Here is a 24,911-nt window from a genome sequence, read left to right as displayed (position 1 = left end):
TCTATTGTTTATATTGAAAAGATAATATTTTGTTAATTTCTAAAAGAGAAAATCTATTAGGGAGACAATAGCCTGGGTTTTGGCGACAAAGGGTCTTGTTTTAAAATCTTAACTCCTCGCCTTACTATGCTGGGATGAACTAGCAAAATGTATTTAAGCTCTCTGAGCCCTAGTGCCTTCCCCTGTAGAAGGGACATGACATCCTCGTGGTCTGTGCTTAGTACATTATACATGCTTAATAAACATTTGCTGTTTTTCTTCTCGCCCCAACCCTGAGATCTCAGAAAGTATCTTTAAGGAGCAACCAATGCACGTTTCACAGAATCTTCAGAAGGAAACTCAGCGTCCATCCCACCTGACTTCTCTGGAATCCTGTCCACAGCTTCCCTGGTCAAGGGTCCCTGAGCCCTGGCAGAACACTGCCCACTGCTTCCCTGGAAACAGGTGGCCAACTCCATTGTAGGACAGGTCTCACCATGATAATGATGTGACTTGCTTTTTATTTAGCTACAGTTTGACTATGAAATTCTACCTACTGTCTTATTCTAACCTCTAGGCTCTCAACAAAGAGCTAGCAGGCTCCGTTTCCACCCCCTAGTCCTTCAGCTGTTACATAGCACCAGTACTGAGCAGGGTCATTGCGTAAAGCAGGGCTTGGGCTAGGCATGGCAGAGACTTTCCTAAAGTGACACAAAGCAAATTAGTAACAGAATCCTGCCCCGGGCAGTTGGCAAAATTTCCGGTAGCGGTCCCATCTTACCTCCTCTTACGCTGCCTGATTGCTCTGCCTCCAATCCACTCGTCAGTATCTTTCTTCTCCACCCAATGCCGACCTCCCTTTCCCCTTATCCTTTGTAAAGGTGGAGCTTTTTATTCCTGCATGGAAGCTATAGGTGAACAAGGTGATTGGGAAAACAGTTTTTGCTATTTCTATCACGCCAGGTTGGGAAAGAGATAGAACTGAATGGAGTAGCAAGTATAGAAATAGAGTAATCAGGCAATAAAATAAATAGTTATTCTGATTTTGTCCTTTAAAAAATTCCTGTAGGCCTGAGCTCAGCAATACCCAACGAGGCCATCACATTGTTATTTTCCTATTGAGGAAAACAGAAGCTCTTTCAAATAACTCTTTTGCACGCTAGGCTTTCAGCAGAAAGGACAAAGACACGCACTGTAGACCATTAAGTCCTCAGGAGACATGATTTCAGCTAGGATGTAACTCAATTTTACAGTGATTTCTAAAGAGCCTGGGGGAAATAGTTCCTGATTTGTGCGGAGGCCATTGTCAGTTGAAAGGTGCAGTCGTCCCAGATGCTGTTTGTTCCAGCCCTAGGTTCAATTGCAGCAAGGTTGAGTGTCTTGTCTGTGCTGGTGGATTATTAACAGAGGTTATTGGTCTCCATGGCAAAATCGCAATGAACGTAATCTTATTTATGAGGGTGCAGAAAAAAAAAAAAGACTTCGGGTCAGGGAGAACGTATAAATGTCCATCGCCATCGAGGTTCTGCTATATTTGAGAAGCTGCAGCGACTCCAAGGACACCGTTCACAGGGCGATCTCGCTTCTCAGCTCCAACGTCTGGATTGATCTGGGGACAATTATTACGCCTCTGCGGCGGATAACTCAGAAGAGAGCCTGTAAAGGAGGCATCGAGGGGGCTCATAGCGAGACCTGCATCCTACCTCCCCGGCATGTGCACTGAGAGGTGTGCCAAGTGCCTGGGCAGCACCCTCATTCCCCTCGCTGTGTCTGGCTTCCTGGCTCACCTCCTGCTGTTTTTCCCTGGAGGAAAAGTGATAGACGACAATGACCACCTTTCTGACGAGGTCTGGTATTTTGGAGGAATATTAGGAAGCGGGGTCTTGGTGAGTAAGGAAGCCTTAAAATCTCCCCAAAGGAGATTTTCGCTCCATCCTTTTAAAATTGGGTACTTACTGAGCAGGAAGAGATTTAGTTGCTAACGAAAGCCCAAGCATCGCACGATGAAAAGTCAGCACTTTAATCTTTTCCCTTCCCCGTTGGGACTTGCCAGAGGCATGTGCACTAAGTTGACTAAGTCATGAAATCCCCAAGCTTAGGCGGGCAGCTCCCATGGGTCAGTTGACTTCCCTGAACCAAACTGAGAGCCGCATAATATCTTTAACAAGATAATGCTGCGGTGGGTGCCGGGTTGAAGAGGTTGGGGAAGGAGCACGCATTTTCTAGTTAATCGATTGACTAAAACCCACCAAGAGAAGGAGGTGTCTGTGGGTTCCTCTTCCACTCTTGTGCTAATGATTTCTTTACCCCTTGTTTCCAATAGCAGTTGGGGGCCGCTGGTTTAGAGAGAGAGAGAGAGATTCATGTTTCATGCCAACTGAGGACAAGTTTCTTATCCCTATCCTAACCCACCATGTAAATGGAAACTCGGGGTGTCATATCTTGACATCTTGCCTTGGAGCTGCAGTTAGGCCAGATAGAACCTAAAGACTCCATAATACTTGTCTACCCACCAGCCAGGCTCCGTTAGCTCTTGCCGTCCTCTGGCCACCGAGTCCCACGTTGCGGATGTGGTTCCTCATACAGGCAGGCAGGCTCGGGCCCCCCCTTCACATGCCAGACCAGACCCACTCTGAGGTGCTTCTTTTGCTGGTAGATGATCTTCCCTGCGCTGGTGTTCTTGGGCCTGGAGAACAATGACTGCTGCATGTGCTGTGGCAACGAGAGCTGTGGGAAACGCTTTGCGGTGAGTTGGGGGGCGAGGGGGGAGGGGGGAGGCGCAGCCACCAGAACTGCTCCGGGGCGCACTGCCTCCTTGGGCTGGGCGTGGGGATGAGTTACCGGCCCCAGGCAGGACTCTGGGGGCGGCTGGTACAGGGATGAAAGTGGGATTCTTGCTGATGCAAAATAACAATAATCATAAAAATGTAAAACCCTTCTACTTATAGGGTATGAGTACCATTTAAAATGTTACAAACAGGCAGGGATATCAGAGTTGGAAAATTGCAGTGATGCCATGTAAGGAATGCATGCTCGGAAGGCAGAGATGGGGGCTGTGACTCTCCCTCTGCCACTTCGAAGCCCTGAGACCTTGGGCAAGTCATTTCCCTTCTCTGGCTCTGCATTGCCTCATCTGTAGAGGGGAGCTGGGACAGGATAACAGTTGGTAACATCCTCTCCCCGATAGTCCCCTAAACTCTCCATCCACACCACTGCCAGCTTCACTGCTTCAGAGGCTCAGCAATTCCCTACCTCTACCTGGATTTTACCTCGGGCCTTCTGTTTCCTTTCTCGTTTCCTGCAGCCATCCATCTTCAGTGGGCAAGCTAGAGAAACTAGGCTTCACCATTCCGAGCTGGAGTGGGAAGAAGGCTGGGAGTGGGGTTGGGTTCCATTTCCGCAACTAGGATTCTCTCTGACGTCCTCTGTTCATCTATAAGATGAGGAAGTTGGACTAGATCAGAATGTCCCAAGTACAGACAAGCTCTGCTAGTACACAGATGTGCTCTTTCAATAACATAGAAAGTTAATTTTGATTCTCCTTCAGTCCTCTCAATTCTATCAAGAAAACTCTAATGTTGATGGAAATGTCTTTACTATTTCTAATCCTTTGTAATCTCCCTCTCTACCAAGTCTCCAGCTCCAGGAATGCAAGAAACGTTAACTAGAAATTCAATAATATTTTGTTTTTGTGAGTTAATGATTCTAGTTTTTCATTCACAGAGGTGATATAAATGAATAAAATAGAGAGTTGACTTAAAGAAAAATATTGAGTTCAGGTACATTGATGTGGCAAAAATGAAGAAGGATGAACTGGAATTACTGGCTGGATGATGAGTAAGACCAGCTCCTGCTCTAATTTCCTGAGATTCAATTGTCCATCTAAGAGAACCCCGATGATGAATTACGCACTCTTACCGTAACCTCTTAAAGGGAAAGGTGTAGCAATTTGTCCTGAAACAGAATCATCTCTAACATTTCCTTCTCATCACTATTTGTTCAGTCAATTAAAAAATATCTATTGACTACATATGAAGGGCTGAGTCTAGTGCACTGCAAATACGATGATGCTTTTCCATGTGAGATCGAGGATCATTCAAAGAGAATGTTCTCACCTTTTTAACACCATCAAGCATTGGTTATTATAGCAACATTTAAAATCATCATTTACAAAGAGATGTAAAAATCAACCACAATTCATTTGCTACAATTATGTAACATGTGCTATATATAATATTTTACTAGACTTAATTACAAAGGAAAGGAATAAATATGTAACTCATTTTCTCTTTGAAATGTAATCCCACTATACCTTGTGGATTTGGGGGCAATAAATTGGAAACAAGAATTTGAAAAAAATGAGCAATTAAGAAAGTTAGATGAATTGGTTAGAAATCTAACAGCTCATTCCCTGATGCTGAGTAGAAGTCTGAAGATTAGCCAGTATAAAGCCAGGGTTTTTGTTTGTTTATTTCTTTCGTTTTTAGGTTTATACATAACCAAAGTGAGGTGCGGAACAATATTCAAAGTATTGTGCAAAGAGTGATTTTAAATTAGATTTATATGAAGTCCAAGAAGAGGCAGAAAAGTCACATTTTTACAAGCACCGTTGAGTCAATACAATCTGCCCGATTCTAGTTGTCTGATTGGGTTTCCTCACCCCACGGGGGCCATCTGCCCTTGGTGTGGGTTGAGGATGACTCCTCCTGGCCACTGGCTGACTGTCCACAAGGGTAGTGCCCGTCAAAGGACCAGCTCTGCCAGCTGGAAACAAAGACACAGCCAGGGCTGCCCTGTACCAGGCGCACCGCACTCTAGGTGGCCAGCAGAAGGATTTCTTGTTTGGGGTTCATTTGTTTGTCAGCTGCCAACTTTTAAAAGTAGAGAGATCTCACAAAAAATATCTAGATATCTTACTTCTTTTTCGAAAAACAAAAAAGTAACCTGTTACTCCTGGGCCTCCATTTTGACACAAAAACAGCCTGCACTGGGCGTGACTGAGCTCTTCACCCACCCCTAAGGGCCACTGGGTTCATGCCCCTGCTTTAGAGCCAAGTTTCCTTAAGGTTCTGAGGTTCTGGAGCAATCATCAGTTTCTAAAGAAAGGTATTTACAAACATTTTGTCAGACAAAAAGAAAAAAAGATGCAGCATAATTTGATTGGTACTATAATGCTAAAGGTTTGAATTAGTTTTCCAAAGGCTCACAGCCTTCCCCTCCAGTGTTTAAGGAACACTGGGCTTCTGAGGAACGTGGTGTAAGAAATCCTGTTGGGCAGAAAGGTCTGTGAGGCAGGAACAGACTAGGCCAAGGGCTGCTGAGCTAAATCCTGCGGCTGTCTTCACAGCTTTGCTCTCCATCGTTTGTTTCCTGGTCTCTCTCTCTCCTCTCTTCTTTGCTGCATCTTTCTGGAATATTCCCCAGAAGTCAGCTGCATCATTCTCTTCCCTTCTCTTGGGTAGTAAAACCAGGACATATGAATCAATAGTGGAAGCAGGATGTGATGGCTGTAGAGATAAAGCAAGACAGTGAGCTGGGAAAAAAAAAAAATCTTGAGGTCACCTAATTGGTAGTTTCATAGTGAAACTAAAAAATAGAGGCAAACTCTCCTCTGAGGCAGAGCAAGACTGAAACCCAGTCCCAGGGATCTGCAATCTTTTAAATAAATTAGGGTAAATGAGAGTTGAGAAAAGGGAGCCCTGGGGCAAAAGCTATGAGAGGAGGGTGACTTCCAAGGTGGGCTTTGGAACCCCTGGCCTGGGTTTGTAGTTAGGTCTCAATCTCGTTCTCCAAAACTGGAGGTGCCCTAGCTGCTGATCTGTGGTTGGTCAAGGTCTCCTGCCCTCTAATCCTTAAAGAAAGAAAAAAATTTGACATCTCAGGGTCCAATGGGACAGCTGATTAATTTTATCAATGCTTTTGTGTTAAGTATATTCTTTAATAAGAGCCTTTAGAAGACCTTGACCTTGACTCAGAAGAGTGTCTCTAATAATGGGCCTGATAAAGGAGATATTTAGGGGTAGGCTGGCATTTCAGCATTCTGAAAGTGTATCAGGCCGATAAAGCCCCCCCCCCCACCCCCCAACCCATAGGCAGGGTCAGATGATTGACAGACCTGTTCTGAAGGAAGATCTTGGATAGTTCATAAATCAGTCTATTCACTGTAGAGTCAGCACTTCTCCCCATGACCAGCTCGGCTCACCAGTGCCCCTTAGGGATGCCTCCTGTGTAAGTACTTCTGCCGTCAGTACTTCCTGAGGCCAAGAGCACAGCTGCCTCTGCATTCCTTGGAAGGACAGTCCGTTGGAGGGGGATGTAAGAAGACACTTCTTTTGAAATAACCGATTATCTTAAAAGGAGAAATAACATATGAAACCCTATTTCTTCAGTAAATGTTTTCTTGGCTTCAAAATCCTCTGCTGTAAAATGGACCGTGGCAGTTGCTACCTTTCGTAAGGACATTGCAAGAATGGGGGAAGAGGTTGCAAGCCTTAGCGTGCAGGGCAGGGGAGAGTAGTACCAAGTGCCTGGGGGTACTGAGGAATCATAGGTCCTCAATAAATGCTTGTTGGATGAATGAAGTAAATGAACGTTCTGGGAGGATTTCAGGTGATTTCCGTACTTGACCAGGCTCAATTCTCACAACAGCCCCTAATGAGTTAGGCATTAAACTTCTCGTTTTATAAATAAGGAAACCGAAGCTCTTGCAAGTTGAGTTTCCGACCACCACACCCGCGACGCCCCTGTCTGTCTTCCCGGGCTTTCCAAGGCTGAGGCAGAAAATACAGGAGGACATTCACGTTTAAGCGAGAAAACACTTCAAGTAATATCTATGTACCTCTTAGAAAACTTGCTGAGAGGAACCTTCGTGCCCACCAGAGATGTTCCCCCAACATGTTGCCACTGCCCAAGCCTCAAAATACCATGTCTCCGAACCACCCACCCTTCCCCCCTTCTCAGCCTCCCGCCCCTCCTCCATTTGCTTCAGCTGACACAGTACACACCACGGACCAGGGCAGAGCTGGGATCTCATCCCACATGGTCCGCCTCCAGAGCCCGGTAGAGGGGGAGGCCTTAAAGCTGCCACATGGTGAATTCGGGAGCATTTTCTTCCGTTTCAACGGAAGTATTTACAGCATATACATTAACACATATTTCTTTAGAAATACAAACTGAACATGAGCGCTGAGCAACCATAAGACAGTCAGCCTGTCTACTTTTATTTTTCTCCCCAGAGCTATACTCTCTGTATTTCTGGAAGGTTAAAGTATGTGAGGCTATGATTATTAAAACATTATAATATAGCAATGACACTTATCAAGTGCTTGTTAATGTCATGGGAAATGATCCAAATCTTGGAAATAGGCGAAAGAGATTTCTGGGTATCCCCACAGTGAAGTACCAGGCATTACCTACCCCACCTGGGGGTTATCTGATTTGCGAGACAATGTGTACATTTGATTCCCTATTTCCTATTTTTGATTAGTTATCTTACATATTATGATCTCTGGGAGACGGGTAGTTATTATCGAGGCTTATTTTACAGAAGAAGAAATGGAGATCTTAGAAAGATGACCTTCCCAAATTCATGAGGGAGGAACCAGGACTCAAACCCAGATCTGTCTGCCTGTATCCCACGTCCTTGACCACTACACTACACAGTAGTGTCCCCCTTTACTATTTATTCATTTAGAATAGGGAAAACATGCCCACAGTACAAAAACTACCACGGAAGCCACACATTCCTGACTTCAAAGTCTGGCAACGCCCTTCCCCAGAGGTTACCAGTGTTTCCAATTATTGTGTCTCCTTCCAGAAATATTCCAGGCCTTTTGCCTGTTTAGTTTAAAAAACACCAACTTGAAGCATCTGCTCCCTGACATATTCAACTTGATTTCAATAACTTCTCTTTTAACATGAAAAGTTTTGTATCATGAAACCCATGATAAATGGAATGTACTTCATCTCATTTTAAGATTGATAATAGCTCAGAGTAGTAAATTTAGCAATTTTTTAAAGACTTCTGAACACGAAATGACTTAAAACAAAGTGACATATAGTGTACCTTGCTTCATGTAGGTCATCCATTCTGGAAAAGTTATGAAAAATTATTTAGAGTATTTTTTTTTATTTCAAGTTGAGATATTTCAAATGTGAATACAAAAACAAAACATACTACCTGTAGCTTTATGAAATTGTAACCTGATGCCATATTTTCTTCAGAAAGTTTTGTAAAGAAATAAAACCTTATTGCTTCAATTGAGGGTCACTGTCTTGCCCTCCTCTGTTATACATCCCTCCCTCCTGCGAGTAACCGTAATCAGGGAATCAGTACAGCCCATATCCATCCATTTTTTTTAACTTTTACTACCAAAAATCAATCTTCCACATGTTCTAGACTGTACTGTCCAATACAGGAGCCACTATCCACATGCGGCTATTGAGCGTATGAAATGTGGCCAATCAAAATTGAGATGTACTAATTTCGTTCTTTTACATGCAGCTAGAGGCAGGACGGGAATAAAGGTGCAGACCTACTAGAGAATGCACTTGAGGATATGGGGAGGGGGAAGGGTAAGCTGGGACAAAGTGAGAGAGTGGCATGGACATACGTACACTACCAAACGTAAGGTAGATAGCTAGTGGGAAGCAGCCGCATAGCATAGGGAGATCAGCCCGGTGCTTTGTGACCACCTAGAGGGGTGGGATAGGGAGGGTGGGAGAGAGGGAGACGCAAGAGGGAAGAGATATGGGGATATATGTATACGTATAGCTGATTCACTTTGTTATAAAGCAGAAACTAACACACCATTGTGAAGCAATTATACTGCTATAAAGATGTTATAAATAAATAAATATAAATAAATTTTTTTTAAAAAAATTGAGATGTACCTGGGACTTCCCTCGCGGTCCAGTGGTTAAGACTCTGCGCGTCCACTGCAGGGGGCGTGGGTTCAGTCTCTGGTGGGGGAACTAAGATCCCGCATGCTGCGAGTCTTGGCCACAGAAAAAAAAAAAGAAAAATTGAGATGTACCATAAGTATAAAACACATACCAGATTTCAAAGAACTGGTAAAAAGAAGAATGTAAAATATCTCATTAGTAGTTTTTATATTGATGACCTGTTGAAATGATAATATGTTGGATATGCTGAGTTAAAGGAAATATATTATCAAAATTAATCTCATTTTTTAAACCTTTTAAGAAGTGTCACTAGAAAATTTTAAATTATGTATGTGGCTCGCATTATGTTTCAGTTGGACAGTGTTGGGATAGAGGTGCTTACAAGGGGGACTCTTCGATAAAGGGGAAAATTATCTCATTGCTATTTTATATTAACGTGGTTTTTCATTTACTCAGACTTGCCTAAAATGAGGACTGTTTGCCTCTGTACTCACTTTTTGTGTCTGTAAACATTTGCCTGCGACACGTTCCAGGAATGATATCTAAAATCCTCCACTCATCTCACACAGCAGGAATAGCACAAGACAGATTTCTCCTCTCATTACCAGCCAGTGGATGATGAAATCCGGAGTTGCTTTAGTCAAAGGGGCCATCTGGAACCACCCACCCCTTTCTTCTGTTTGCCACCAGAAACCGAGGCCAGGGAGGCGGGGGCCTGGGTGACTGAGGAGGCCGGAACCCTGGTTTCCGCAGACTTCCAAACTGCCTTCCTGGAAAAGTGATCTTTCTTTTCTATCACAGCAATTTTAGATACTCTTCCATTCTTAATAATCAATAGTTTCATGATTCCTGACTAATAATTAGAACTCAAGATCAGAAGGTCAAATAAGCAAAAAGATATTTTTTTTCTTATCTGTCGTTTTATTTCTGTGAGAGACCCAATGTCATTCACAGAGAAATTTGCAAATAATAGAATATCTGGCGCTAGTGGCAGTGTGTTTTCTGTGTGTGTGTGTATTTGAAGAGGTGGTAGGTACAGGATACTGGACTGGGAGGGAGACCCAGTTCTTTTTTTTTGTTTTTTGTTTTTTTGAAGTATAGTTGCTGTACAATATTATATGTTACAGGTGTACCATATAGTGATTCACAATTTTTAAAGGTTATACTCCATTTATAGTTACTATAAAATTTTGGCTATATTCTCCGTGTTGTCCAATATATCCTTGTAGCATGTTTTATACCTAATAGTTTGTATGTCTTATCCTCCAACCCTATGCTGCCCCTTCCCCTGAGACCCCAGTTCTTTTTTTTTTTTTTTTTTTTTACGGTACACGGGCCTCTCACTATTGTGGCCTACCCCGTTGCGGAGCACAGGCTCTGGACACGTAGGCTCAGCGGCCATGGCTCACGGGCCCAGCCGCCCCGCAGCATGTGGGATCCTCCCGGACCGGGGCACGAACCCGTGTCCCCTGCATCGGCAAGCGGACTCTCAACCACTGCGCCACCGGGGAAGCCCAGACCCCAGTTCTTAATCTAGCTCAGCCACCTTCTAGATGTGTGTTTTGGAAACAAGTGGCCATGGACTGATCCTACTCCCACCACTTTACTCTTTGTTTGACTTAGAGCAATTATCTTAATTTCTAGTAGTCTCAGTTTCCTGTCTGGAAAATGTAGATAATCACACCCACCTCACAGGTTTGTTGAGAAGATTAAATGAGATAATACGTCTAAGGCCGTCACAGAATGAAGCTCTTTGCATTATCTAGAAAGTGAGATGATTGCACTAGAAGGTTTTTGAGATCGTCATTTTTGTGAAAACATAATTATAAGAATATTTAACCATTTATTTAGTGGAAATTCTGGCTTTTGAACACTTTTAAGCAATTTTAAGATGAGAGACCCTTCCTTCACAGAATCTTCTTTTTTCATTGAGACAATCCAATCCATCCCAAGGACCACATGTCAAAAATGTTTCCAGACCACTCAGAGCCTCACTCTGAAAGGACAAGAGGTAAAACATTAGGAAAAACTGACCTGAGCATAAGCTTTCAATTGCTCTACTGGAACGTTCTAGCCATTCCTAGATTAACACCAGCTGTGTCTAACTAAACAGCAAGTTGATTGGAGCATGGAGGTTGCTCAGAGACAGAGAAGTAGCTAGATAAGCTCTCGTTAAATTGGAGCAGCATCTCCCAAAGTGTGTCGTTGCAAGGGCTCAAGGGAAGAAGTTATAGGCTCCTATGAGATCAGAAAACTCTGCAAATTACAATATACACCCAAATATAAGGTGAAACTTTGTATAAAACCACCTCTTATTTTCCCAGAAAGCAGTTTCAAAAAAAGTTATTTGACTAACGTGAATATACGCATAAGCGTTCTGTGATATATGCATATTTTAAAGTACATGTATAAAATATAAAATAATTTTAATATATTGATTTTGAAATATTACTTCTTTCCTCTCATTTATTTTAAAATGTTTTCATGTTTTTTGACCTTAATGTCTTTGCTCCCACTAAAGACACCACTGGAGCCAGCAAAAGTTTCCCACAGCACATCTTTTTTTTCCATTTAATGACATTTTTGTATCCGTGTATGATGCTGTCAGCGGAAATGTCACTCAGTCATAAGTATCAATTCAGATAAGACGAAGAGAGTATTCAGACATCCCTCTTGCAAGTGTATATTAATGATCCCCACAATTGTAAACACTAAACATACTTATGTTAGAATGCCCTTTAAAAGGCTTGTTAACTATAATATCTGGAACTAGGAATTGTGAGGTCAACTTTCCTAGAACAATTAGCAAATCTGTGTTAAGAAGGAAATGTTTAAATAATTCTGTCATCCAACAGTAATTGGGTTGTTTCTGACTAATGTCTTTCCCACACAATACTTGTTTGTTCAAATTTGAGGAAATGTCCTATTACCTGACGGATGAAATAAGGGCACAGCTCTAAAGCAAGTCCCTCACTTCTGAGGGATAATTTGAGAGCTAATAATTTTCCTTACCTTCCAGTATACATAGTATATCCCCTCCTTGGAGCTCCATACATATTAGCATATCACAAAGATTCTTAGAAGTACAACAGGAATGAAACCTATTTAACTTTATACAATTCAACAATTTCCAAAATTATTCAACAAGACATCCTTTGGAAAAGAGATTGCCTGTTCTAACACGATAAAATGACCCAAATTTTAATTTACTTCTGACCTAGATTATATTCACAATGTTCTTGATGGTGGGAATGGGTTTAGGATACCCTAGGCATAAAAATTAAGAGGAAGAATCTAAATACTGAGTATATGAACTTTAGTCATTGAAAATATCCAATAAGTAGTTATCCAGTGCCTTTGATAAGCTGGGGAGGGAAAAAAAAAAACAAACAAACTGTTGGTGGTAGGGCTGGAGCAATGTCCTAACTATCTTCAAATAACCCACTGTCCATGGCTTCAAGGAGTTTGTCCTCTGGCTGGGGAAGACAGACATAAACAGCTATGCAGTGATGTGTTATATATACTGTGCTATGATGGGAGCTGATACAATCTAGAGCCCTGGAGGTGGGAGATATGGATGCTGAAAACTTGGCCGCTGTTCACCAGTGCCAAATTGAATCTCTGAGACAGAGTTTTGCGTGAAGTAGAAAAGAATAGCTTTATTGCTTTGCCTGGCAAAGGAGAACACAGCAGGTTCATGCCCTGAAAAACTGTGTCCCAACCCAGGAGGATTTGGTGAGGAGTTTTATAGCAATGGTTCAAGGGCAGCTTTGCTGATAAGGATCAGGGTGTATGCAGGGCCTGAACTTCTTTAATCTGATCTCAAGTGGTATCCTGATGAGCTTCTCAAGGTTATCAAACTGTGACATTCTCTGGAATGAAGAAAGCTAACATCTTCCATTTGTTGAGGGTTTTAGTTCTATAAAGAGCTCAAAGATGTTATTATGTGTATCCCTTGAGTTGGAACCAGGACCTGCCCCAAGGCTGAATTACTGTTTCTTGGCTATTCCTCCCTTGTCTCTGCATCCTCTCCATTCCCTGATTAGCAACTGTTCAAATCTGCTCTTTGGGATTCTGGGAAGGTCATGGAGGCTAGAGTCTGTTCCCTACAAACAAGAAACAGGGACATGGAAAGGCTTCCATGCCCAGGAACTCCACAGGGTCTTGTTCTCTTTCAATATGAAGAAGGGAATAGTCAGTCCTACTTGGGAAGTCAGACACGGTGCATGGAGCCAGAGCTCAGTCTTGGAAAGTTGCATCAAAAATACATTTATAGGGACTTCCCTGGTGGCGCAGTGGTTAAGAATCTGCCTGCCAATGCAGGGGACACGGGTTCGAGCCCTGGTCCGGGAAGATCCCACATGCCACGGAGCAACTAAGCCCATGAGCCACAACTACTGAGCCTGCGTGCCACAACTACTGAAGTCCATGTGCCTAGAGCCCGTGCTCGACAACAAAGAGAAGCCACCACAATGAGAAGCCCGTGCACCTCAACGAAGAGTAGCCCCTGCTGGCTGCAACTAGAGAGAAAGCGCACACACAGCAACGAGGACCCAACGTAGCCCAAAATAAATAGATAAATAAATAAATTTTCAAAAAAAAATACATTTGTATATGATATGACATATGATATGAATATGAACCCCAGCTAAATAGATTACACAGATTCCAGTTGCCCAGGCACAGTTAGATCCTCTCTACACTCTAACCCCACCCTCAAACCCTCAAATATATACTGTAAAAAGATTGATAGTAATACAGGGAAGGGGAAAGAGGAAGTATCTGACATTTAACTTGGGTTATCACATCTAACTTAGGTAGGCTTTATCATGTCCATTTTATAGATGAGAAACTGAAAGCCAGTCATCACACAGAGAAAAGTAGCAAAACTGAGATTTGAGACTGGGTTCTGCTGACTTTTAAACTCTTGTACTTTGCACTACACCTTCATGTCCCAAAGCAATAGAGGTGATCATTTTCCACCTCTATTTACAGAATTATTAACGTTTCCACATTACTGTCTAATTACTGTTTAGAATGGACATTGCCTCTCTAGGCCCCCTTTTTTTTTTTCTCATCTCTAAGAGGGAGTTAGCCTGGATAGGCTCCAGGATTGTTTCTGCCTTTTATATTCTATATTCTATCTTGATTTTATAATTTAAAACAAAGATGTAGTACAATCTGTTTTTCACTAACTAATCTGTCATATAAAAATATTTAAAAGAACTGGAATCGTTGGACTTGTGTAACCCAAAGAAGAGAAAACTAACAGAGGGTGGAAGGGGTGGAGAGATGTCATATAGAAAATATTTTTGTGTAAGATATAAAATATCTTCAGATATTTTAAATGTTGCTACCACATGGAAGAGAGGTTGGACTTAATCTTTTTGAACTCAAGGAATGTAACTAGGACGGATGAGGAGAAATTCTAGACTTCTACCCTTTCTCATAAGCAGAACCTTCCTGCCACATGAGGTCCCACTGTGACCTAGCCTCAGTGAGATGATTGGACCACAGAACTGAAGATCACTTCCCATTCTAAGATTCTTTGATTCTGTAATAGACTGGTCTTCCACATTAGGCCTGTGAAGGACAATTTGTTCTTAGCAAGGTTAAAAATCCTGGTTCAAAGGTATCAAACCATAACTAGCACTTGGGTCATCAATGAATAGGTGAAAAAGATGGGGATGGGGTTGGAGAAAGGGACATGAGACACCAAAATTCATTCTAGGAGACTCCACAGGCCCCATTTCCAGTAAAAACTGGCTGCATACCCCGTAACTTCCCCATATTCACCATGCTCAATAACAGACCAGTTAGGTGTGCTGTGTGTAATCTCTGGACACCTTAAGAACCTGGCGGTCTCTCTCCTTCTCTTTCAGATGTTCACCTCCACAATATTTGCTGTGGTTGGAGTCTTGGGTGCCGGATACTCATTTATCATCTCAGCTGTCTCAATCAACAAGGGTCCAAAATGCCTCATGGTCAATAACAGCACGTGGGGCTACCCCTTCCTGGACGGGTAAGGTACACCCTTCAATGCTCACATGTCACCATCTGGGGCACCAGCAGGTAAAGGCCCACGGGGGACACTGTTCAAGGTCCGCCATCTTCAGTTTACAAGTCTCAGGCATGCTGCTCCTTTGAGGCAGAGCTGGAGTTGTGGGGTGAAGTTACACAAGATCTCACCTCTAGGTGCTCTTTTGACAGACACCAGGAGAAATAATGGAAGAGGGCACGTCAGTTGGCCTGAGGGAAGGAGGTTGGTGGTGTCACCTCTTGCATTCAGACATTTATTAGCGGGCTTCCCTGGTGGCGCAGTGGTTGAGAATCTGCCTGCCAATGCAGGGGACACGGGTTCGTGCCCCGGTCCGGGAAGATCCCACATGCCGCAGAGCAACTAGGCCCGTGAGCCACAACTACTGAGTCTGCGCGTCTGGAGCCTGTGTTCCGCAACAAGAGAGGCCATGATAGTGAGAGGCCCGCGTACCGCGACGAAGAGTGGCCCCCGCTTGCCACAACTAGAGAAAGCCCTCACACAGAAACGAAGACCCCACACAGCAAAAATTAATTAATTAATTAATAAACTCCTACCCCCAACATCTTCTTTAAAAAAAAACAAAACATTTATTAGCATCAACATGAGGCAACTAATAATATTAATAAACAGGGAGCAGTGCCTTCCATTGAAAATCTTATAATAGAAAACGAGAATGACTGCTCATTAAGCTCAAAGGCTTCCACTAATACCCCAAATGATGGATAACTAAACAATCTCTTAAGGTGCAGATTTATGGAAAACGACCTTGAAAGCACTGTAGGTTCTTCATGAGAGTTATTGTTAATAGAACTCATTAAAGTAACAATATTTTCACGGTACTTTGTAGTTTAGAAAGAACTTTTTTAAAAATAAATTTATAATTTAATCTCCACAACAACGTCAAGAGGTAGTAACTCCCCACTGAGGCAGACTGAATAAGTGTGATGTGCTCCAAGTCTCACAATTAGTGGGCAGCAGAGACAGGGAGCAAACTCTCGTCTTCTAACTTCGAGTATTATTAGTCTTTTTATATTACACATCCCTCTGCCCCTAGACCGCACTGCTCAAGGCAGTAGACAGTTGCCATACGTGTCTACTTAAACTTAAATTCATGTAAATGAAATAAAGTTTAAAATTCCTCAATCACACTAGCCATATTCCAAGCACTCAGTAGCTGCACACGGCTATTAGGGACTATATATATATATATATATTTGTGTGTGTGTGTGTGCGGTACGCGGGCCTCTCACTGTTGTGTCCTCTCCCGTTGCGGAGCACATGGGCCATGGCTCACGGGCCCAGCCGCTCCACGGCATGTGGGATCCTCCCGGACCGGGGCAAGAACCCGTGTCCCCTGCATCGGCAGGCGGACTCTCAACCACTGCGCCACCAGGTAAGCCCCTCAGCTTTTTTTTTTTTTTACACTTTCTAAATAATGTCTTTTTTTAAGCAGTACATTTCTTGTAATTGAAGTATAGTTGGTGTACAATATTACATAAGTTACAGGTGTACAATGTAGTGATTCACAATTTTTAACAGTTAAACTCCATTTATAATTATTATAAAATATTGGCTGTATTCCCCGTGTTGTCCAATATATCCTGTAGCTTATTTTATACCTAATTGTTTGTACCTCTTAATCCCCTCCCCCATGTTGCCCATCCCCCCTCATCTTCTTAATCTGTGTATATGTTCATTCATTCAGTGAATATTTCCTGGGGCATTGTTCAAGAAAACTAGCACCTCCTCGTAGGATTGGGAGGGATGATGGAACGCAGCTTGCCCAGCGCCCAGAACACGGGCAGGACCCCGTACATGAAAGCTGCTCATTTACTGAACACTCCCTGTGCTGGAACTGGGGACAGAGATGGGGACATGGTCTCCACCCTTGTGGATGTATAGCCACAAAGAGAAGACAGACAAATGGACAGATGCGGACAGCTCAGGGTCCTGGGCACTGTGTACCAGAAGGAACCAGAGGGCTGGGAAGCACAGAAGGGGTACCACAGCCAGCTGAGGGCAGGAACATCAAGGGGTCTGTCTCAGAGGAGGTGGCGCCCGAATTCCCCAGGCAAAGCCCTCGGGCTCCCCTGCTCCTTCCTTCAGCTACCTTTGCTGCTGGCAAGAAGTGAGTTGTATGAAATCCATGGTGTTCTACTCTGAGGCTGATGGAATTACTGCATCTCAGGTGGGACCGCCCTTCACGATGATGAGATTCAGTGGGTTTAAACTCCTCATGTCACAGAATGTGGAAGCATAGTTTAGCCTCCAGATCCATGAAAAATTAGGGCCCTCTCACCTGGGGTTGGAGGGTTGGACGCAGCAATCATTTCCCGAGATCTGAGACTCTCAGAACCTGAGAGTTTGGGGGGAAAGAAGAAGGGCCTGTGGAACAGCTATCCGTGAGGGTTTGTAAGGGGTGAGGCAGCAGCTGGAGTGAAACTGAGAGGATTTCTCCACCCAAACTCAATCCTTGCTTCCAAATTCCCCCGTGAGTGGTTCAACAATATCACCACCAGGGGGTGGTGTCGTCCCACCGCTGGACAAACTCTTCAGCCGAGGGTCCAAACTGGGGACTGCCAATTACTTCACCTTAGGATCTTTTCTTTATAAAATGTGCCTGGAAAATATTGTCTTCTTGTAACCTCTTATAATCATCAAGTTGAAAAATTGTAAAGATAGGAAGGACTACATGGAAAAAAACAGAATGGAAAAATGAGTGTTTTAAAAATAACATAATGGGGGCTTCCCTGGTGGTGCAGTGGTTAAGAATCCACCTGCCAATCTTCCTGGACACGGGTTGGAGTCCTGGTCCGGGAAGATCCCACATGCCGCAGAGCAACTAAGCCCGTGCACCACAACTACTGAGCCCACGTGCCACAACTACTGAAGCCCACGCGCCTACAGCCCGTGCTCCACAAGAGAAGCCACTACAGTGAGAAGCCCGCGCACCACAACGAAGAGTAGCCCCCACTCACCGCAACTAGAGAAAGCCCACGCACAGCAACGAAGACCCAACGCAAACAAAAATAAATTTTAAAAATAATAGTAACATAATGAAAAGAAGTCTTATACAGCCATACATAGGTATATTATCTCAGTGAAATTTCACAATTGTGAGGTTGTTCTCAGCCCATTTTATAGATGAAGAAAATGATGTGAAGGCCAGGGGATGGGGGGTGGTAGGTGACTTGTATGAGGAATACACAGCCAGTGAGAGGAATGCTTGGATTCAAACCCAGGTCCATCTGAATCCAAAATACCAGCCTTTTTCTTTTAGACCAGACTGCTCAGCTTAAGTAAAATAATAACAATATCAGGTTTATGGAAAACTTACGATATGCTAGGCACTGTTCTAAGTGCTTTACTAGCGTTAACTCATTCAATCCTTATTTAACCCTATGATTTGATATCGTCATTCCCATCTTACAGAGAGATACACAAGTCACACAGCCAGTGAGCTGCTAGAACCTGTATTCTCATGGGAAGGTGAATGAATGTGATAAACAGTGTTTTATTTTTCAATCAAGAGCGAAAGTCTCATTCTTTCCTTTATCCCTTCTGCTCGACTAAACTCTAGGGCATCTTCCATCATTTCAAAGATTTTTCAAAATCTTAATACAGAATGTATCTCAAATAAATGTGTGCTGATGCATTGGAGAAATCATCAGAGACGGATGGTCAAAATGATCTAAAAACAATGAGGTGGAGATGACTTTAGTAGTCAGACGGAGAGTTTCCTCTTGAGGCCTTGAAAGGAGAGAGGACGCGTAAAGGAAGAGGGAGAGACCAATTTGTGGCTTTAAGAACGTGAGAAGGAATATAAAGATGCAGGGATTTTACCCGCTCTACCCTCATTGTTGTCTTAAAGATACCACACTTCACATTTCTCCTTCAAGGCACGATGCCCTTGATATTGCAGTGGACTCCTAATGTATACATTGTATAAATATATTGCAGTTTCTCCTATTTCAAAGTTTTCATAAAATGTGTATTAAGGCAGCAGATTATTTCTTTCTTTTAGTTAATTAACTCTTTTTGCAGGTGGAATCCCTACCTCTTCACAAAAATATAGCTGAGTCAGTTCACAATTTGGCTAGAAGTAGGCCTTAAAAGAATCGAGCTCTTCCCTTTAACTATACGACACAACTGTACTTTACATGGCTTCACACGGCCACTAGACGTGACAGATAACTTATCAGAAGTCCAAAAGGTCCCTAAGGACAATAGTAGGATAAAGGCCGTGAACATTTGTGAGATTCTGCTCCTGCAGTGTCTTCATTTTCATTGCCCCTTAATAGATATTAAACTTACCCATCCTCCTGGTCAGCTCACAAAAATCACTCTGTCACTCAGTAGCTGTGTGAGCTGGGGTAAGTCACTTAACCACTCTGTGCCTCAATGTTCTCATTTGTGAAATGGAAGAAAAGAACCATAAAGTTTCTATGAGAAATAAAGGAGTGAATACGTGTTAGATGTTCAGAACGGGGTCTGGCACCTTAGTCTATACTCAATAAAATTGTTAGGTATTGTTTTTAAAAGTGTTGTTATTATGGGATTTTTTTTTTCTCATGGAGCTTATATCTTGGATAGATAGTATTGCAGAAGAAAAATCGTTATGGTGACTTTCTAGCCTAGGGTATTGCGCACTTTTTACCAACATCTCCTTTTTTCCTCATGTTCCCGACAGAGATTACCTCAGGGACAGGGACTTATGGAGCCAGTGCGAAAAGCCTGACAACGTGATTCCCTGGCATCTGACCCTCTTCTCCATCCTGCTGATCATAGGGGCGGTTCAGATACTTATCTGTGCCATCCAGGTGATCAACGGCCTCCTGGGGACCCTGTGTGGAGACTATCAGTGCTGTGGCTGCTGTCGGGTGAGTTGGGGTCTTTGTCTTTCCTTCTCGGCACGCAGCTGAGGGAAGTTCTGCTCTCGGTGATGCTAACGTACCCAGGCTGAAGCTGACCAAAGTTTTCAGTCTTACCCCTACTCCATATACATGTAGAAGTTTATCATGATGTTTACATGAAGAGCCCCACAGGAAGTGGACATCTGTTACAGGCACATATTGTCAGGAATACGCATCACGGTCTGTCCCCAAATGTTTTATTTCCTAAATAGATCTAGAAGTGGGTTAAAGTCGTCAAGTAATATATGGAAGGGTATTTTCTTTCCCTTGGAAAAGATATAGAAGAGAAAACTCATTCTTAAGTGCAAAAAATAAAACAAAATCATTTTGGGATTTACTCTCCAAATAAGACTGTAAATGATCAACAATATGAAAAATAAAAATAAACCTATGGACAGTAGGACAAGGTGATTACTTCAACTACTGAGCAAGCCAGATCAGTCAATTATTCATACACATAAAGTTATTTTAAAGCACAGATCGAAGTATGAGGAAAAAAATTAAATAGAACTTGAGAGTTGGGGACTTACCTGCTGGTCCAGTGGTTAAGACTCCGTGCTTCCACTGCAAGGGGCACAGGTTTGATCCCTGGCCAGGGAACTAAGATCCCACATGCCAAGCAGCACAGCAAAAAAAAAAAAAAAAAAAAAAGCATCCAATCCATGTTAATAACACAAGGCTCAGTACATTGTACTGACTGTTATTTCCTCAAGAGGATGGAAATCCATGTGACAGCATATCTTCAAGGAAAGGAACACAGTCTCTGGGTTTCACCTCCCCAGGTTCTCTACTTATGAAGTCCTGGCTCCTCTACTTATTAACTGTGGCTTCAGATACATCACTTGAGCCCCATATCAAAATTTATTTTAATAATAAAATGAAGCTTCCACACCTATAGCCTAAGCACAAGTTAAGTAACAGATTAAAACTCTGAAACAAAGTCAGAAAAGTACAGAAAACATTCAGTAGGTAACCAATAAGGGGTAGGAGTAATCAGGAATAAGAGGGCTGATGGGGAGGGGAAAGGGACGGGAGGAGAAAGCAAAGAAAAAAAATGATGTTGTAATTAATTAACCTTTTCTACCTTCTAGGGAGATGGACCAGTCTAAACCTCCATGATGAGCTGCCCTAACTTAATGGTGTGTGAGAAGATACATTAAACTTATTCTTCTCTTCTTGGGGTTGCCAATTCCTATCTGCTTCCTAACTGACAAAACTTAGGGAGGCCAGAGTTATTCCTTCTCCTTTCCAACCAGGTCAGCTCACCTTAGAGTTTCATGTTAGTTTCAAATAAAAAATAGTTTGGCCACTTAAGTAATACTTATGAATCTTTCAAATTAGCTTCCTCTTAGAATCGAAGAGCAGGTTCAAAGCAAATATTTCATAATTTTTTCTTTGAGTGAAAAATGTATAAGGTCACATGTACTGCCACACTGCTTCTTTGTATATAGAGGTGTTAATATCGTTGGAAGTTTTACAGGAGTCAAAGGAAGAAAGCACATTGAAAATGAGAAGCTAAGGCCAATTTTTATTTTTAAGATCTGTGGGAAAAAAAGAACGACTGATGGATCATAAATAATTTTTATTTGTTTTCTTTTGTGCTAACATCTTTGAATTACTTGTAACTAATCTTCTGGGCCTGCCATCATTTGCAAGCGTTTCCTTGTGTATATTAAATTGAAATCAGAATTCAGAGGTAATAAAGATTGTGTGCTTTTGGGGAGGTAGGGGCAAAAGATTGAATGAATAACACCCTCCTTTCATCTTTTCTACAAATGCTTCCTTTGCTCAAACAAAAAACAATGTTTTTAAAAAGCTGATTTGGGTAATAATTTTGTCAGCCTATGTATGACCCAGGATTAAGATAATAAGTGTTATCAGTTCTACGTGTTATGTTAAGACATTAGCTTTGGTTTTATGAGTCAGGCACTAATATGGAGTCAAATCCATTCTGATGATTTCAGCTCAAACCCCAACTACCCACATATCAGCTTGGGGATCCTGGGAAAGTTGCTTTCTAAGTCTCAGTTTCCCCATCTGTAAAAGGACTACTGAAAGGCAATCAATCATCAAGAAATTTTGGAGTCCCCCAAGGGTGAAACAAAGAGGCCTGTGGGATTGTCTATCTGACTGATGTATAATACGGAGGATCTTAGAGGGTGTCACAAGCTAGAGTCTCACTTCTGCTCCTGCCAAGCTGATTGGCTGCACTATGTAAACTAGGCATACCAAAAACTGGGTTTCTCACAGTCACCAAGAAAGCAATTACTAATCATAGTGCTGGCCACTGGGGGCCGGGCACTGAAGACACAAAGAGTTACATGCTATAATTCTTCCCTCGCTATATGAGAACTCTGAAGTCAGAGAGTGTGTCTGGAAGTTGCTTAAGTGGAAGGAAGAAAGGCAGGCAGATAGGCAATTAAGATCTCATTGGCAGAACTATAAATACAAACACACACATACACATACACTCACACACTTACACACAACGTGTTTCAGTTCAGTTTAGACCATTGGTTCTCCAACATGCCTGATCATTAGAATCACCAAGAAAATGTTCTAAAGTTATGATTCCTGAGCCCCAGCTTAGACCTACTGCATCAAAAATCTAGGCGTGAGGCATGAAAGTTTGTCTTTTTTCCATTAGGTAGTGTTGAAAGCTCACCAGGTGATGCTAAAATCGAGCCACTTTGAGCAACCATTGATTTAGACCACAGACTGGCATGCACCAACAATGACGAGTCAGACCCCATAACAGTCCATTGGGAGCTTACACTCTACTGATTAATATTAATCAATGTAGCACATGCTAAACCCTAAAGGTGACACAGGTGATGGTGTTCCAGAGATTCAGAGTTGTCAGGGCATTAGGGACTGATTCACTACCAAAGTTCTTTGATGAGGAAATAAGAATGTGGGGAAGACACATCAATTCTTTTTTCAGGAGTTTTCATTGACTCAGAACTTTAGAAATGAAGGGATTGTAGTCATCATCAACTCTAGTCTTATTATTTTACAGATAAAGAACTAAAACAAGTCTTTGACACGTTTTCACACAAAAGGTTTCAAATCTAATTGTTATGAAGTTAGGGAAAATAGCTTACCATGGATAAGAGGACTTAAAAAGAAGAGACAGGAAACAAACGGTAAAGATGAATGGGCCCCTCCCTTGGTACATCCTCCTATAAATACACACACCTCTCAAGGTTGGTCATCCAACTGTCCAGAAAATTTAGTTTTTATTGAAATATAGTTGACCTACAATATTATGTCAAGTTCAGGTGTACTACATAGTGATTCAGCATTTACATACATTATGAAATGCTCATCACAATAAGTCTAGCAACCATCTGTCTCCACACAAAGTTATTACAATATTATTGCTTTTGTTTCCTTTGCCTTAGGAGACAGGTCCAAAGAAAAATATTACTATGATTTATGTCAAAAAGTGTTCTGCTTATGTTTTCTTCTAGGAGTTTTATGGTTTCCAGTCTTACATTTAGGTCTTTAATCCATTTTCAGTTTATTTTTGTATATGGTGTGAGAAAATGTTCTAATTTCATTCTTTTACATGTAGCTGTCCAGTTTTCCCAGCACCGCTTGTTGAAGAGACTGTCTTTTCCCCATTGTATATTCTTGGCTCCTCTGTCATAGATTAATTGACCACAAGTGCATGGGTTTATTGCTGGGCTCTCTATTCTATTTCATTGATCTATGTGCCAGTACCATACTGTTTTGATTACTGTAGCTTTGTAGTATAGTCTGAAATCAGGGAGTGTGACACCTCCAGCTTTGCTTTTTTTTTCTCAAGATTGTTTGGCTATTTGGGGTCTTTTGTTGTTCCATACAAATTTTAGGATTATTTGTTCTAGTTCTGTGAAAAATGTCTTGGGTATTTTGATAGGGATTGCATTACATCTGTACATTGCTTTGGGTAGTATGGACATTTTAACAATATTAATTCTCCCAGGTCCACGGTGCTAATAGGCTGGAGGGAGGATTTGAAAATGGCACTTGCCAGTGCTGACGTTATCCCAATAGAATGAGCTCCCCCGACTTCCCTGCTGGTCCAGCTGTTAAGATTCTGTGCTCCCAATGCAGGGGACCTGGGTTTGATCCCTGGTCAGGGAACCAGATCTCGCATGCCACAACGAAGATCCTGCGTGCCACAACTAAGACCTGGTGCAACCAAATAAATAAATAAATAAATATTTTTTTTTAAAAAGAATGAGCTCCCCAAAAGGACCACCATCCCCATTCTCGGAGGGTGGGGGTGGTCCCAGTTGCCTCCTGAGTCTCCAGGATGCTCTCTAAGATCAGCAAGTGGGTGTGATTCGGTCTCCTTTAAAACTACCACCTCTGGACTGGGTCTCAGAGCATGTGAGATTTTGCATGTGCCCTTTAAGAGTAGAGTCTCTGCTTCCTATAACTCCCCAGCTCTCCCAAACATAAGCCCTGCTGGTTTTCAAAGCCAGACATTCTGGGAGTTCATCTTCCTAGTACAGGATCCCTAGGCTGGGGAACCCAATGTGGGGCTTAGACCCCTCACTCCTTGCAGAGGACCTCTATGACTGTGATATTCTTCCTGTTTGTGGACTGCCAACCCAGGGGTGTGGGTCCTGACTATAACGTGTCTCCACTCCTCCCACTGGTCTTGTTGTGACTCCTCTTTATGTCTTTAGTTGTAGAAAATCTTTTTGCTAGTCTTCAAGTTCTCCTCACAGATAGTTGCTCTGTAAATAGTTGTAATTTTGCTGTGCTGTGGGCGGAGGTGAGCTCAGGGTCTTCCTACTCTGCCTTCTTGGCATCTCCCTGCAGAAACTTCTTTTATGGGAGTTACCAACCTCGTGTTGCTTTCTGGAGCACATGACATGTCTCTACACTTTGGACTACAAATTCTTTGAGGCAAGGACAGTAGCTGGATTCAAGTCTACGTCTCCATGCCTAACGGGGGACCTGGCACATAACAGGCAATCGATAAATTTGTTTTGTCAATGAAGGTGCCCAGGGCCCATTTTTCTTTCTCCTATAGCCTCAGACTGAGTGAAGGATTGCCCCTCATCCTGAAATAAACT

General features: G+C 42.5%; 1 protein-coding gene and 1 long non-coding RNA gene across 2 annotated transcripts; one reads left to right on the top strand and one right to left on the bottom strand.

Annotated features, from left to right (window-relative positions):
- The first annotated feature begins 1,355 nt into the window (after nt 1-1,355).
- TM4SF4 (transmembrane 4 L six family member 4) lies at nt 1,356-21,609 on the top strand. Its single transcript, XM_019934129.3, has 5 exons — nt 1,356-1,865; nt 2,636-2,725; nt 14,766-14,905; nt 19,614-19,803; nt 20,928-21,609. Exons 1-5 carry the CDS (start codon nt 1,692-1,694, stop codon nt 20,943-20,945), a joined length of 612 nt encoding a protein of 203 aa, XP_019789688.1. The 5' UTR covers nt 1,356-1,691; the 3' UTR covers nt 20,946-21,609.
- LOC141278534 (uncharacterized) lies at nt 1,998-6,963 on the bottom strand. The gene is made up of 4 exons (XR_012331314.1): nt 6,095-6,963; nt 3,249-5,486; nt 2,493-2,665; nt 1,998-2,315 (listed from the first exon to the last, which is right to left on the bottom strand). It is a non-coding gene; the product is annotated as an uncharacterized lncRNA (long non-coding RNA).
- Nucleotides 21,610-24,911: the final 3,302 nt, after the last annotated feature.

The sequence above is a fragment of the Tursiops truncatus genome, chromosome 4, assembly GCF_011762595.2.
Source record: "Tursiops truncatus isolate mTurTru1 chromosome 4, mTurTru1.mat.Y, whole genome shotgun sequence".
NCBI classification, from domain to species: domain Eukaryota; kingdom Metazoa; phylum Chordata; class Mammalia; order Artiodactyla; family Delphinidae; genus Tursiops; species Tursiops truncatus.
The sequence above is the reverse complement of the archived record's forward strand: the minus strand, read 5'-3'. Positions and strand labels throughout refer to the sequence as shown.

Bases quoted from the DNA above. Each gene is read 5' to 3' on its own strand.
- TM4SF4 (XM_019934129.3), top strand. From the start codon at position 1,692: ATGTGCACTGAGAGGTGTGCCAAGTGCCTGGGCAGCACCCTCATTCCC. The intron at 2,726-14,765 runs GTGAGTTGGGGG...CTTCTCTTTCAG, and splicing joins GCTGTGGGAAACGCTTTGCG to ATGTTCACCTCCACAATATT. The intron at 14,906-19,613 runs GTAAGGTACACC...TGTTCCCGACAG, and splicing joins GGCTACCCCTTCCTGGACGG to AGATTACCTCAGGGACAGGG.